This window comes from Sinocyclocheilus anshuiensis, unplaced genomic scaffold (assembly GCF_001515605.1).
Source record: "Sinocyclocheilus anshuiensis isolate Anshui unplaced genomic scaffold, SAMN03320099.WGS_v1.1 scaffold599, whole genome shotgun sequence".
NCBI lineage: Eukaryota > Metazoa > Chordata > Actinopteri > Cypriniformes > Cyprinidae > Sinocyclocheilus > Sinocyclocheilus anshuiensis.
The window spans coordinates 84,397-100,420 of NW_015552567.1; the positions used below are offsets into that span (position 1 = coordinate 84,397).

The 16,024-nt window shown below is 36.5% G+C and overlaps 1 protein-coding gene and 1 pseudogene across 1 annotated transcript in view; one reads left to right on the forward strand and one right to left on the reverse strand.

Moving 5' to 3' along the window:
• LOC107664966 (aspartyl/asparaginyl beta-hydroxylase-like) overlaps window positions 1-8,227 on the forward strand; it is a 62,032-nt gene extending 53,805 nt beyond the window's left edge. Inside the window, exons 13-16 of the mRNA XM_016455673.1 lie at window positions 3,592-3,727; window positions 5,595-5,686; window positions 5,830-5,963; window positions 7,218-8,227. Of these exons, the coding sequence (XP_016311159.1) occupies window positions 3,592-3,727; window positions 5,595-5,686; window positions 5,830-5,963; window positions 7,218-7,368 (513 nt within the window). The 3' untranslated portion in view covers window positions 7,369-8,227. The remainder of the gene's footprint in view (window positions 1-3,591; window positions 3,728-5,594; window positions 5,687-5,829; window positions 5,964-7,217) is intronic.
• Window positions 8,228-8,417: 190 nt separating this feature from the next.
• Window positions 8,418-16,024, reverse strand: part of LOC107664964 (gamma-glutamyl hydrolase-like) — a 12,308-nt pseudogene continuing 4,701 nt past the window's right edge.

Here is a 16,024-nt window from a genome sequence, read left to right on the forward strand (position 1 = left end):
TGTATGTAATAAAATGTGTATTTCCATTACAGGTTTAGGTCTTAAATTTCATATAAGGTGGTATTAAAAAGGTCTTAAAACGTCTTAAATTTAACTTGTTCATGTCTGTAGAAACCCTGAATATTGAGAAATGTGCATAGTGCACAAGTAGTAGTCCAAACAAAGTTTAATTATCATTTTTATACCAGTAAGTCTTGAGCAATGTGTCAGTAAATATATTAGAGTTGAACTATACTTAGTATGACATAAATGTATTTTAAATATATTACTTTATTTATTTATTATTATTATTATTATTATTTACTATGGGTGTTATCATATAGGCACTCAGTTACTGCTTAGCCACAAGAGAGAGAATGCAGAGAAGGGACAGACAGACAGAGACAAAGGAGATGGCTGGGGAAAGCATACAAAGGATATGACTGGGGAAAGGATACAAGAAATGCAGTGAATAAAACGTTACACAGATATCCATCTGGGATCACTGCTGTGAAAAAGAAAGACTTACTCACGCTGCGCAAATGGCAGTATCCCACAGTCTTATGTGGACACCAAGCTTTACAAGTCAGCCAGTCAGAGTAGACTACTATTTCATGTACAATTCACAATTCCATCTGAAACTTTCATGACGACACACATTCATACTAGTTCAAATCTATTAACATTTTATTTACTTTATTTATTGTCTGTTTACCGACATATTACTCGAAACGTACTGATATAAAAATTATAATTAAACTTTATTTGGAGTACAACTTATGCACAATGCACATTTCTCAATATTAAGCCTAAAATGTGTTTTAATGTCACTATTGATGAGGACTGTATGATCTTCGAATAATATCTATCTTTAAATGCTATAAAAATGCTATATCGGTCTTTAAATGCTAAATGATATTTAAATTGTACCTGAAGTATACTTGCAATAGTTTCACTTTTAGCACAATAAAATATACTTCAGTATATCTTTAGTTAGACCTCAGCACTACTTTCTTACAATTAAAGTGCATTAAATACAAAATTAGTTGTTCCAATTTATCAAACTTTAAGTATACCAGTTTAGTGATATGTAAATAATATGTAAATGTATTTGTAGTATAGCATGAAATAAAAGTATTTCAAATACATTTTTGTATAGCCTATTTATTTTTCACTAAGGAAGGCATCTGTAAAGGCTTTTCAATCAACCATTTGACCAAATAGTTAAGTGACTGAGATTACTATTGCAGTAAAATTAATCACGTTCAATTAACTAATTTGATGTAAGAGCTTTTTTATGTGATATTTTATTTTATCACAATGGATTATTTCTTTTAAACTCATTAATGTAATGTTTTGTTCATATTGTCAGCAGATACGCCCATGTTTTTTATACACGAAATTGAATAAAACATTGGTGCCAAAAAGGCGCAAGTGACTTTTTTTAAATAATAAAAAAATATATATATATTTTTTTTTTTTCTGAATAAATGTCAAAATAGTGTTCAATAAGTATACTGTTATCCATGTGTGTACATATTTTTATTATAAAAGATTGAAATCAGTACACAAAATCAGATCAAACTATGGTCAATTTTTGTTTTGGCCATAACGTACAGGGTCCTGTAAGCCATCTGTAGGAGAAAAAGACAAGACCCGCAAATCCGTGGCCACAGAACAGCAGAATATGAACACAATGCGCAAAATCTCTTGCTAAGCATTTTCCTCCTGTAGAAAAACATAAACACTTAACATGGCTTAATGTATTAATGCTATTAAAATATCAAATTCAATATACAGTTTATTAATATAATGAATATGTATATAGTATTTTCCTCCCACAACGCAAAATGTGGCATAATGTGGCATAATGGACTAAGATGATAATTAAAATATAGCCTACATAACTAATATACAGGCAAGCAGGTGAGCCAAGGTGAGCAGGTGAGCCAAAGCGTTTTTCCATATAGAATATAACTGTCTACAGCTCTTTTATACCATTGTCTTTGTCCATTAAGCTACACTACGTGTTTCATTTATAATGATTTTCTATGGGAGAAAAAATTTTAACGTGCAATTTAATGCATTGCGTTCTGGGCTCGTCTACTTGCCTGTACGGAGTTGATCCTTTTAAAATCACTTAATGCATTTCATAATGCACGTTCATATTTGCTGTTCTGTATATACTTTGAGTCAACAACAAGACATATAGGCTACTGAATTGTCTTTATCATCCGTTATTATGCCACATTCTGTTGTAAAATGTTGAGAGATTCAAACAAAAAGTAATCAATAAATAGAACAAAATAAAAAAATTAAAAAGACTGCAAGTGACTTCGCTAGCGGAAGCGCAAGGGTCTGAGAGTGCAAGCCTGAGAATGCAAGTCTGAGAGTGCAAGTGCAAGGCTGCAGCCAGACCCTTCTCTTTGTAGTTGTTATGTATGAGTCCCTCAATTGTCCTCAGAGTGAAAAGATGGATCTCAAAATCATACAGTCACTGCTGGAAAGGGTTCAGATATGCAGAAGATGCTGGAAAACCAAAGAATGTGCAGGAGCTGGAGGATTTTTCAGAAGAACAACAGGCAGTTGAACTGCTCAGGACCAACACGGGACTCATGAACAACTATCACAAAACATAAAAACAGTCGTGGATCATCCAAGAAATTACACACATTATTGATTTGAGGGTATGTAAACTTTTGAACGGGGTCATTTTTACAAATTCAGTTATTATTTTGTCTTGTGGAGTATATATAAACCTCTGTTATGTGAAATAGCTTATTCAAGACTGTACTAAATATAAAAATAACATGCAATTTTCATGATCCCTTTTATTTTGCTAAAATAAACATTTTGCATATTCTGCAAGGGGTATGTAAACTTATGTGCACAACTGTATATCATACAATTACTACAACTTTACTTGCAAAGAAAGTCAAAGGGGTCTAAATGAGGTTTGAGTGAGGGGTCTTTTGATATTTTGACACATTCTTCAAAAAATTTAAAAATATTGTGTTTTTCACATTGTGTTATTTGTGTTAACCATCAAATAGCATGTGTTAAATAGTTTTGTCTTACTGTTAATCAGCACTTCCTGAACTGAACTGCACGGCAACAGCTGTCTACACTGTTTAAATCAGAAGTGCAGTGTCTCGAGACACGTCTTTAAAAGTTTAACTTCTTTACACTTAATGCATTAAAAGCTCCCCACCCCAGTTCTGTTCCAATCGTATACTGTATGTAACTTCACAATTATAATGCACATAATCGCTATTTCAAGTTAAATTAAGCCAAAAACATTCATATCGATAAACACTATTTAAAATGAACATAAACAGCATCTTCTCCTGAAGTACCCAGTGGAGATCCATTACACATTGTTTGGCATGCTTCTTGAGTGTGGAAGAGAGCTCTGTCCCCACCTACATTTCCTGTCGGTATTGAAAATCGAACCTGCATGTTACTAGTCTGACTCCCTAACCATTAGGCCACAACTGCCCCTATGTAATTGAACCTTCCCTTAATTATTCATCACTTTAACAGTGAAGGAAGTGCTCTTTGTATGCTTATCTCTCTGCTTTGCTTTCATTGTGTTCATATATGTCTTTACAGATGTTGGAACGTAACTGGTTGACCATTAGAGATGAAGCACTGTCAGTGTTAGACAGCAACAGTGGGCAGTTCTTGCCTGAAGATGAATATCTGAGAGAGACAGGAGACTGGGGCCAGTTTACACTGTGGCAGCAGGGTAAAATATATAATTAATGTATAATATCCACCAACATGTACCTTACATTTGCCAACAAATTCCTTATATAATTACACTGGATATACATCCATCCATTTTTCAACCGCTTGTCTTATGTAGGGTCACAGGGATGTTAGCGCCTAACTTGGGATTTTTGTTTTTAGTGGTTTTTACTTCTTTAAGTTGTAGTCACATTTACCGTTGCTGTGCAAAATTTTGCATCCAAAATACAGCCATTCCAATAGGAATCTGTGCGATCAGGAGTGAATTCACAGCATTGACCACTGAAAACCTGCTTAATTTAACACTAGAACCGCCAGGGTAAATTTTACCCGTGGCTGTTTTTCAAATGTACATAACAGATATAAAATAAAACATTCAAGTCTCCCAGTCATTGACTTTTACTAAAATTATGAAATTTACAATCCAATGTTGTTAAAAATTATTTAGAAAAAAAAAGATCAAAAAACGGGGCATTTAAACCTATAAGCGCCAGCGGGTCAAATTTACCCGCTATGCATGTATTTTCGTGCTGTCATTTTCTTGCCGCTTATGTTTTAACATAGTACATTTCTAGGCAACGCCTTTCACTCACTGATTTAGCGGTTATGAGTTTCATAAATAAAGTCAAAATTACAACAACAAAAAAAGGCGATTTGTGGAAGCAGAAGCTAGAAGTTTAGTTAGAAACACTAAATGCCATGAGTGATGGAGAGTCTCATGGTAAGTTATGCGTCCCGGGTCGGCTCAGCATCTGACGGCTCATCTGACAGTGATCCAGATATTATATTTACATGTTTTAACCTCAGGTTACTCTAATTGGTCAAACTTTGGTTTAATTATTTAACTTTTGTCTTGCCATATCGTTTATTGTTCGCTACTGTGTTGCTATTCTAGTCTGGCCGTTTCCTGAAGAAGAAAAAAATCAGGTCTATATGATGTAATGAATAAAACCATTTTTTTGATTACCCAAAGTTCAATGCTGTTGTTCTCTTATTCAAATTATAAATGATATAACTAAACAAATTAATAAATATGTAGGTGAAGCTGTGCGCTTGAATTTTTCATCGCATCATCCTATGCAGTGTGGTGAATTATTATTGCTCATTATTGTCTATAGGCTGTTTTAGTCATTCATAGCATGGGTTATCTTAATGTATTGATTAATGACATTGTATTATAATATTAAACCACCAAAATATTTAGGCTACTACCTTCTAATTTGCGTTGTCAGTGCAGACTTTTTTTTTTAGCTTAGGCTACTGACCATTATGGATTAGTGTAGCCTGCAATAAAAAGTCTTGAACATAAAACATCAGGATAAAAATATAGTTGATGACTAGACACAATAATTTCATGACTCTAGACACTTCTTTGTGAAGACAGTAGCATAATACAGTGAAATAATATGTTCTTTAGCCATATAAATACAGTTGCCATGTGCGTGGGTAAAATTTACCCGCTGGCGCTTTTAGGTATACAGCGACCTCTGGCGGTTCTAGTGTTAAAAGTGACTTCTTTGTGAACAGTTCTTAATACATCTCTATGCTATTTACAATACACAATTAACCTTTTTTGATTGTGAAATTTCTCTGCAATTAAGCTAATGTGATTGCAACTTAATTCAGAAAATAGCAAAAAAATAAATAAATAGCACAACATTTTTTTAATTGAGAAAATAATTTTACGTGTAATCCACATGGTTTTTCAACTACAAGTGAAAACAGAGTCACTTCCTTTAGCCACTTAGTGTGCATTTCTTTGAATTTGCTAGTCTTAGGTGGTGTTACAGCGTTTTTTTATATCTAATATTGAGACACTTTTGGGGAAGACACATAATGTGTATACAAGTTTTACACTTTCTCAGGTCGAAAGGTTGCTTCTTCATGTCGCTATGTCCCAAAAACCTGTGCTTTGCTGGAACATTACCCAGAGGCCACTAGCTGCAAAAGAGGCCAGGTCAGTCCCCAGAAATCAGTTATAGCTAAGTTTTACCCTCTTTCCTAGCTGTACTTTTAATTTAGTTTCAACATGTCTCCTTTTTACAATGCTTATTTCTGTTTATTAACTGTTGCCTAATAATTTAAATCTTCCTTTTTTAGATAAAATTTTCAGTAATGCAAGCTGGTACTCATGTATGGCCTCACACTGGTCCCACCAACTGTCGTCTACGAATGCATCTAGGCCTCGTCATCCCTTCTAAGGGATGCAGGATTCGCTGTACAAACCAAACAAGGTCAGTTAAATCATAGAAACACAAGTTTACACTCATTGAGTAAAACTGCATCGATTACAAAACTTTAAAAATGTTTCAGGGAACACTGTTGACAGCTCCATTTCCACTCCAACTTGGTTACAGGGTTTTAAAGGGGTCATATGATGCAATTTCAAATTTTCCTTTCTCTTTGGAGCGTGGGAAGATTTGTATAACACCGCCCAAATGTACACGCAAAGAAAGAAGGTGTAACTTTTATTCTCGCTGTAGTATTGTTGTTGCCGCCACCGCCATGTCGTGGAGACGCTGTGCGTTTCGTTGTGAAAGCGAAACTACTTTGTTTGGCCTTCCAAAAGAGGACGATATCCGCTTCGTCATGCCTAGAGCATGTTTCCTTGTGCTGGTCACTGAGGAAATACATCAACTTCGCGCTGTGGATCGCTTTCACCGTGGACGAAGCGGAGTCCAGCCCGGGGTCGTCACATGTGGTTGCCGCAAGCCAGCCGGCCGCTCCTTCGTCGAATCCGCCGGCCGCCGCTCACTCAAGGCCGCCGTGTGTGACACTGTGTTACGTTGTGAAAGCGAAACTACTTTGTTTGGCCTTCCAAAAATGGACACGATGAAAATTGTTTCTCCGATCACAAATGCAGACATGGTTTTATGTTTATGCGGCGTGATTTGCAACGCAACGTGTAAAAAGACAGTATAGTCATTATAATCAGTAATTATGTCCCCACTGGATGCAACAAATGCCTCGTTTGTAATGGGTTATATTGGTGTTGTCTCATCGTGCCGGGGCACAGCATCACAGTATGGTAAGGGGCGTAACATTTCCGTCACATGCTTGAGGAATTCGGCCAATCACAACGCACTGGTTAGCTGGCCAATCAGCATACACCTCGCTTTTCAGAACGATGAGCTTTGTAAAAATTGACGCTTTTCAGAAAGGTGGGGCATAGAGGAGCAACAATAATGTACATTATGTGGAAAATAATGTGTTTTTTTTAACCTTAAACCGCATAAACACATTGCATTAGACCAAATACACAACATAATGTTCTTTTTAGCAACGTCATATGACCCCTTTAAATGAACACTTGGCAAGCATCAAATGTGAATAACAATTGGCGAGTAGACGAACCTTGGATAGTTGGCCTATTTTATATTGATTGATTGATTGATTGATTGATTGATTGATTGATTGATTGGGGATTAATATGTGGCATGGCTTTTATTAATAAAAAATTGATTCAGTGAATGTTGATTCTCTTTCAGGGAGTGGGAAGAAGGAAAAGTGTTAATATTTGACGACTCATTCGAGCATGAAGTCTGGCAGGAAGCAGAAAGCTACAGACTCATCTTCATTGTGGATGTCTGGCACCCACAACTCACCCAATTACAGAGGCAGACTCTGTCACCAATATAGAAGATTTATCCAAAAACTTGAGTTTTGAAAAGTAGGTCGACAGCCAATCGGAGTGAAAGATTTACTGTTCTAAGCCAATCACAGATTTCATAAATCACAAATATAAATTGTGCTGTCCTGTGGTGCAGATTACAAGGCAATGTGAATATATAAGTCTTATGATTGATAGTTGTAAGTAATATGTGATTTTTGAAGAACATAAAGGATGGATTTAGAAGTTCAAGGGTTTTAAAAGGACATTTCACCTAATATTCAAGATCTTAATCAGTTAAAGCATATATGATTTAAAATCATGTTTCAGAAGGATGTTTTGAGGGCTCAACAGTAAAATTAAAGAAATAATAAGGATTAAAACGTACATTTTGAGATTTATATCTTAAATTAGATTGAAAGGTTACCTTTAGTGAAATAACAGTACAATGAGATGCATTTGCTCTATCTTACTGAAAAAAGGAGACCTCGGTCACTTTTTATAGATATATGATTGAACATTGCACTGTATGTTGTGGGTTACTTTGTATATGTGTGTCCAGGTGAATACATAAATGAGCAGATGTGTTAGCTATAAGAGATGTGAGCACAGCCATAAAAAAGGGGGAAAAAAATCACTTTATGCCTTTTCCAACCTTGGAAACTATTCTATTAAGGTCATGTGTACTTGGGAGACCTGCCAAGAACATGTCCAGGTCATCAAACAAAAGAAATTTGACTAAATTTTTTTTTTTTTTTGGTGAAATGTGATGTGGATATGTTTTGTTCAGATACATAGCAAGCACACACATTTTATTAACACTACAAATTCTAATTGATTTTTGTATACATGTTTGTTTTCATAATTTCATCATGCCAAAATGTTTGTTCTTTGTATTGTTTGGAAAGTATTAAATTTTGATACATCTGAAAAGAGCAATAATAATAATTTATCTCAATTATAATTCCGTTTGATTTGATCATTTTCATGTCACGTGCAGTATGTGAAGTTCCAAACTGAAAATTAAATGAGATAATTAAAAAGAAAATAAAAAACGCTAATAAAGACACGAGTACATTTAAAGAATTATCCTAATCAAAAAAAAATATTTTTGTTCAAATGCACTTTGGGTTCCAGTGTATTCAGGTTTGTAGTTATAGATCAAAGCTTTCTCCTCTTCCTCTGTACTAGGAAAGCTATGAAAACTTTTCCTCGCTGTAAAAGCAACAAAATAAATAAGGAGAAAAGTTAGTACGTGAAGGTCTAACTTTTTTATTTGATAATTCACTGCAATAAAGGAATAAAATTTAATCAACAGCTAGTAAAAACACATTGTATGTTGCTCAGTAGTAGTATTATTAACCATACCTTCATTCACAAAAAAAGTAAGCCATGTAGAATGTGGTCTTAATGACTGAAGGCATGTGGGGAATATAGGGCCTTGTCCACTCAAAAGCATTTTTCTCTGGATGCCATTGAGTAGCATAGATAGGGAAATTATATGCTGTGGATATGCATAGAAACAGTAAATGACAATGGTGCTCGAGAGAGAGGTGAAAATCACAGTCTATATGCTTCCTCTATCTACCCATCTGATTATCATCACTCACCTTCCATTGTTGACACAAACTCATTTTGTCCATCTGTGTTGGTACTTAAAACTCTGTAGAAACTTTTCAGGGTCTCACTCTTGGTAAAGTTCTAGATTTAAAAGTTTGGAAATGCCTCGTTTTTTTTCATGCAGCGAAAACAAAAATATAAATTAAATGTGATGTTATTTTTTCTTTCTTTCTTTCTTTTACATTGCCGTTTTAAAATAACCCTCTAAAATTAACATTGCCATCCATCATATGAATATTGCAGTATTGAATATATTTTCCTGTGAGAGTCACCTCTATTTGACCAAATTTCTATCTCAGACATGTTTAGGTTGTGCATTGACGTGTATACTGTGTAATAAATAATGTCTGGTGATACTGTAAAGTGATAAACTATTACTACATTCAGTGAATACATTCCAAACAATCAATACATGTATTAGACACTGTTTTCTAAGATATGAAGGTGTATTCTTTTCCTGTTGTGTACAACTGGTTACCAGTAAAGCACACAATGCAGAAAAGTTCACTATTTGAAAATAATTATTAAAGGTCCCATGGCATGAAAATTTCACTTTATGAGGTTTTTTAACATTAATATGAGTTCCCCTAGCCTGCCTATGGTCCCCCAGTGGCTAGAAATGGCGATAGGTGTAAACCGAGCCCTGGGTATCCTGCTTTGCCTTTGAGAAAATTAAAGCTCAGATGGCCCAATCTGGAATCTTCCCTTTATGTCGTCATACGGGGAAAGGTTACCTCCCCTTTCTCTGCTTTGCCTGCCCAGAGAATTTGGCCCGCCCATGAGAAAATGAGCTACTACCGTGCGAGGCGAGCGCAATATTTTTTTTTCCTCAAGAGACATCATGGCTTGCAAACGAGCGAAACATGGCAGTTGCCTCGCCTCTCTCCTCCTCATTAGCATTTAAAGCTACAGACACAGAAATGGCACGTCCTAAGGAAAGCTCATTGTGGGACTGGCTCGTAGTGGCTGAAATTCTGCACCAAGGCTGAATTTCGGGAAAGAGACTTCAGATACAGTACTAGGGACCACTTAGGCCTATATAAAAGCATCCAAAAAGCAGCATGTCATGGGACCTTTAAATTAAAAGTTTAACAAAATGTAACACTAATTTGTTAATCTTTTATTTTTTATTTTTATAATGTTAATTTAATCACTAGTTTAAATTAAATTTAGTTAAAAATTTAGTTAAAAAAAAATACTGGAAGTAAGCTGACAATGTACTTGCCTTAACCATTATGTAAATATATTTGATTTTTCAGTTAAATGTTATGTAAACATGGCTTTACCGTCTGTGAAGTTCAGTGGCAAGGCGATACCACTAGTGTTGGTATGGGACAACAGCAACTTCCCACTTGTTAGCAATGTGAGCAGTTCAAATCCTAAACAGGTTCCCCATATAGGGAAATAATCACCATTTGAATTGGCCTGTTAACACACACACACACACACACACACACACAAATACTCATTTTATGTAATACATTATTTAATTTGTATTAAATAAATTGGAAAAATTGTTTGGAAAATTAAATTGCACCAACAAATTGTATTGAATAAAAGGAGCACCAAACAACAAAATGCAGTGTATATGTTTGTAAAATGAAGATCATTATGACTCTTAATGATTTTTCTTCATTGCTCAGGGGTTAACGTTTTGCCAGACCTCTTTTATAGCTCATAAACACAAATCACAGAATTGACTATAAACCCACAGTCTGACCTCTGCAGCTTCATTTAAAATAGCATTTTATTTAAAAATGTCTACAAATTTAACATTTCTATTTTACCTTACTATCAATATTTAAAGGTGCTGCTTAATGTTTAAAAAATGTACTTTGGATTTATTGTTATGCTGAACATATTTACCAAATGGACTATTAGTACACAAACCTCAAGAGCAAGTCTGTAGAAAATGCCAGCTGCTTTGGAATAGCCGGATGATTCTATACTGACTCCACCTCCAGGAAAAAGGACTCTAGAGTCAGAGAAAAGGTGTCACAAATCCCTTATTGTAATCACTGCTATAATTATAAAAGACTTTACTTACCGGTTTATGGATTTGAAGAGCCTTCTGTACTCATCATCTGACTTATTTATCCTAAAGACATTTTTAAACATAAGTTGCTTTAGTGTTTAGCGTGCCTACAGAGTCAGTAACCGACATGTTACTGACAGTGACAGTAACTGTACGGCATGTTAAGATTAGCTTACTACAATTTTATGAAGCAAACAGTCTGGACACACTATATACTGTAAGACAGTATGCCACATTGTAAATGTAACACACTCCATGGAACTAGAAATATAATTATTTCCAGTGTTGGGAAGGTTACTTTGGAAATGTAATAGGTTACAGATTACAACTTACCCTATTTAAAATGTAATATGTAGTGTAACTATTTCAATTACTTTATGAAAGTAATGTAACTGATTACATTTGATTACTTTTCTAAAATTTTCAACTGTTAATCATTTTCAAACATTTAAAGCAGGCAGGATTAACCTTACAGTTGTACTCAACACTGATTACTGTCAGACTTTCAGAATCCTTCTTCACTTGAATTAAGATTATAACAATTTAATTGTAAAGCACAGCCACCTCAAAATCGGACTTTAGCACCTCTTTTTACTTTGAGATCTTTTTGAGGTTAAATACAGATTTAAAATCATAAGATATAGTTTAATAGTTATGATACTGTTTTTGAAATCATGTCTTTGCATAGTTATGACAGGAAACACTGGCATCTAACAATTCCTTGGAAAAAAAAAACAGTTAATCTTAAAAAACAAACAAACAAATAAACAAAAATCATACAAACCAAAATAGAAAATAAAACGTATCGAATAATCATGTGTCCTATTCTGTGTCCTCAACTCCTGAAACATTGGTGTCTCATATTTTAAATCTGTATGTGTGTGAAAATATTCAGATGTAACCCCCTTTGTAATCATTAACATTTCATAAGTAACTGTAATTTAATTACACATTTTTCTCAGTAACTGTAACAGATCACAGTTACATTTATTTTGTAATTTAGTTACATGTAGCCTACCTAGTTACTCCCCAACAGTGATTATTTCTGTGATAATAAATGGACACCACTTTCTAAATTAAACATAAGATGAGATGTGACAACAATGTAACATACTATTTATGAAATGTTAAGGCTGTCAATCAATAAAAAAAAAATCTAATTAATTACAAAATGTGGTGATTAAATTAATCTAAATCACATATTAATTGCACATCAAATCTGGTTGAGAAATTACCAACAAAAGATAATTTAAAGCCATTATTGTGTTACATGAATAGAGCATTAAATATAGATTACAAAAACTAGCTTTCAAAATGTTTTCTTTTTTTAATTTTTTGAGTGAACTATCCCTTTAATTATTTTTTTTATTATTATGGATTTTTCATTTTTATTTTCAGATTTTTTATTAATATGTAGTAAATATGAAATTACTTTTTAATTTTTACAGTGCTGATCACTTGAGAATGATCACCGATACTTGTCATCATCCAATCACAGTCCCCCTCACACAGTATACGTTAAGTAAATCAGAAATCGTGAACATAACTGTTCGAGGAAGGCTGCGGAATCCTCTGCCGGCTGGTCGCTCCCCTCTTACAGTAAGTGCCGCTCGCACTAACGCCAATTCCGTCCGTGTTTTCACTTCAGTAAATCAGTTTTGGTGAATACAAACAAAGTGATTATTTTTCATGAGTCCAACATCCCACCGCACAAGAGACGTGATCAGTAAAGCCTAGTTCACACTACAGGATTTTAAGCCCGATTTGCAAGTTAACGAGCTCGCCGACAGGTCGGGCTGTGATCGGGGGAAAATCAGCAGGTGATCGGCGCTCGTCAATCTTTATGTGTGAACTACACAACGACGCATCAAAGAGGCTCGCTGACGGCAGCAGAAAGAGGCTTTGCCTACGGCAAACAAATATCTAGCATGCCAAATATCTGGATCAGTTGGCCGACTCGAAATCACGTGGTGTCAGGTGTCGTGACGCGCTACAGCCAATGATAGAGCAAGGCATGGGTTGAGGTCACCGGAAGAAAAACAACAGGAGCAACATGGCTTAAAGAAAAGTTTGGAGCAAAATTTTTCATCGAGCAAACAGCTTGCAGCACTAATTTCTTCCCGACATCCATTTTCAAATAAACAACTCCTGTTTCACGTGTTGTTTCGCGTCATTCCCGTTCCAATTCTCACGTGTGTTTTCGTGACAAAACGTGGTTTGTAGAGTCGTTGGGTGACAGAATTGTTGTCAGCTTCCGTAGTGTGTGACCCCCTGCTGCGGATCATTTACGTAGAGTCACGTAGTGTGAACACCACAACGACTTAAAGACAGCACAGCGATCTGCCGATGTTTAAAGTCGTGTAGTGTGAACTTGGCTTAAAGGGGTCATATGATGCTGCTAAAAATAACATTATTTTGTGTATTTGGTGTAATGAAATGTGTTTATGCGGTTTATATGTGTGTGTGTGTGTGTGTGTGTGTGTGTGTGTACATGGTCACTCACTCTGCACAGACCGATCGTTGTATGACATCAAAGTATCGCGACAGAGAGCTACAGAGAGCAGACGGCTCCGTATGCTTTGGAATCGCTCTCGCGGTACTTTGATGTCATCTTTTTGCAAAGCAACTTATAATTTCTAAATGACAGAAATTTGCTTCAATTTAACTTCAGAAAAAACAACAAAAATTAAATGAACAATACATAAGTGTAGCAAGGTTTTCCGTTCGGGAAGAAGGACGAGGAAGTCAGGGGTGGCAAGTAGACCTTTTATTGGTCGTCACAAACAACATATAACAACGAGTGCGCTTCTTGGGTTTCCCAGTCAGGTGTCACACACTCTCCTGTCTCTCTCCCCACTCCCAGGTCGGCGGCCGCTTATCTCTCGTCTCCCCGCCAATCACTGGAATTGCAAACAGGTGTTAATCATTATTCACTTGACCACCTTCTCACCGCTCGTCTCCAAACTCGCTCTCCCGCTGCAGCCTTTCGCCTTCCCCCGCCCCCCTCGCCACAATAAGATTGAGAGAAAAAAAATGATGTACACTTTCATTCAGATGAGGTGGTGCTGCTGGATCTGGATTGGCTGCCACAATAGAAAGCCTGGTACGGGCTCTGCCAGTGGGATATAATCTGGGATGGTCTCCAGAGTGTTTGAGTGCATATTTCCACTGTCCTAACATGCTCTGCCGGCTGGTCGCTCCCGCTTCACACAGATCAAAAACATGGTGGGCATTACCACAGAAGGTGCCAGCGTAATGGTTGGAAAACACCATTCAGTATTCACCCTACTTAAACAAATTCAGCCAAACCTACAGTTTATTCATTGTGTTTGCCATTCACTTGACATTGTTGCAAATAAAGCAATGCAGCTTCTTCCGAGCAACACAGCATACATGGTTAGAGAAACCTACAACTGGTTTGCTCATTCAGCAAAGCGGCAGTATGACTACAAGAACATATACGAGACTATTAATAACGGGGGCTGCCCTCTGAAATTAATAAGTCCAAGCTGTACCCGTTGGCTTGTGATGGCTGACTGCATTGACCGTATTGTGGATCAAAAAGATGCCCTCACACTGCACTTTAACATGGCTTCAAGTTCAGAGCACTGTTATACTGCTCGGCTTTTAAAGGAGATGTACAATGACAAAACTAATCTCCTTTACATGTACTTTCTTCAGCCTGTTCTGATGGAAATCAAAGCTGTGAATAAATGCTTTCAGTTGGAAACCGGAGACACCCTCGGTGTGTTTAGAGACTTGGAAAGACTGTACATGACAACTGCTAGACGCGTTCTCAAACCAAGTGTCTTACGCATGAGTAATGACAAGCAGCTCCAGGAACTTGACCTCACAGTCTGGCATATTCCTCTTCCCTCTGGATGCAGACCTGGGTACCACATTTATGGACCAACTGGAGGAAAGCAGGTTAGCCCCCGACATGAAGGAGAGAATTGCATCGTGCTGTATGGATTTTATGAAAGAACTTCTAAAGCAGTATCAATTGCGCTTACCTGCTTCAATGGAAATGTTGTGCAAACTGGAGCTCCTATGCCCAAAATCCGTTATGTCCACTTTAAATAGGCCTGGAGTAAAGGACTTACCAGCTGATCTTTTCTCATGCTCGACTGATACATTAGAATCGCAATGGAGGAATGTGGCATCAGCAGGCTTCTCTGATGATCAGGACATTGACAAGTTTTGGCTGGAAGTCGAAGCGTTTAAAGATGCAGGAGGACACAAGTGTTTCCAGGAATTAGCGCAAGGAGCCATAAGACTTCTTGTTCTGCCTGTTTCCAATGCCCATGTCGAGCGAGCATTTTCCCTGGTCTCGCTTTTGAAAGATGACACTAGAAATCGCATGGGACTACCGCTACTCTCCAGCATCATGGATGTGTGAACTGGCCTGGCCAGAAATGGCTGGACCTCTGCAACTTTCAAACCTCCCCGGTAGTTGCTGGAGAGATTTGACTCAACGATGTTTTAATCACTCTGGTTCTGACTGTACAAAGTTTGTTCTATAACATTTCAAGAGACGTTCTCATCAGTTCTGCGAAGATTCTCTGCATTAAGTCCCTATAAAAAGGTAAGCGTGTTTATACGCTATTATTCTGCTATAAAATTCTGATGTCATGTTTGATAATTAAACAAAACGTATACAGGTAGCTAACGTGTGTGTGTCTAAATAGTGCCCTTTGTGCTAACCCATTTGTTTTGGGGTTTCTGTTTGTTCTATTGTATTAGTTATCACAGTATGCATTTTGGGCTGGTATTTTTTTAAATGGGCGGGTTTTAAGTTGTAGTTGGGCTGGAAATCTTCAGTCCAATCTGGCAACACTGGGCTAGAGCCGTGTTTTTTTTACAGTCTATGGTTCAGAGCCGTTGAGCTCCGTAAGACTCTTTTTTTTCCTCAATGGAAAGCATATTTACCCTGTTTGAATCGTCCCCTATATAGTGCACTACGTGCCATTTACTGTACAGAAAATACTAATTCTGTGGACAAGGGACAAGTTTCAGCCGCGGCTTCGGCG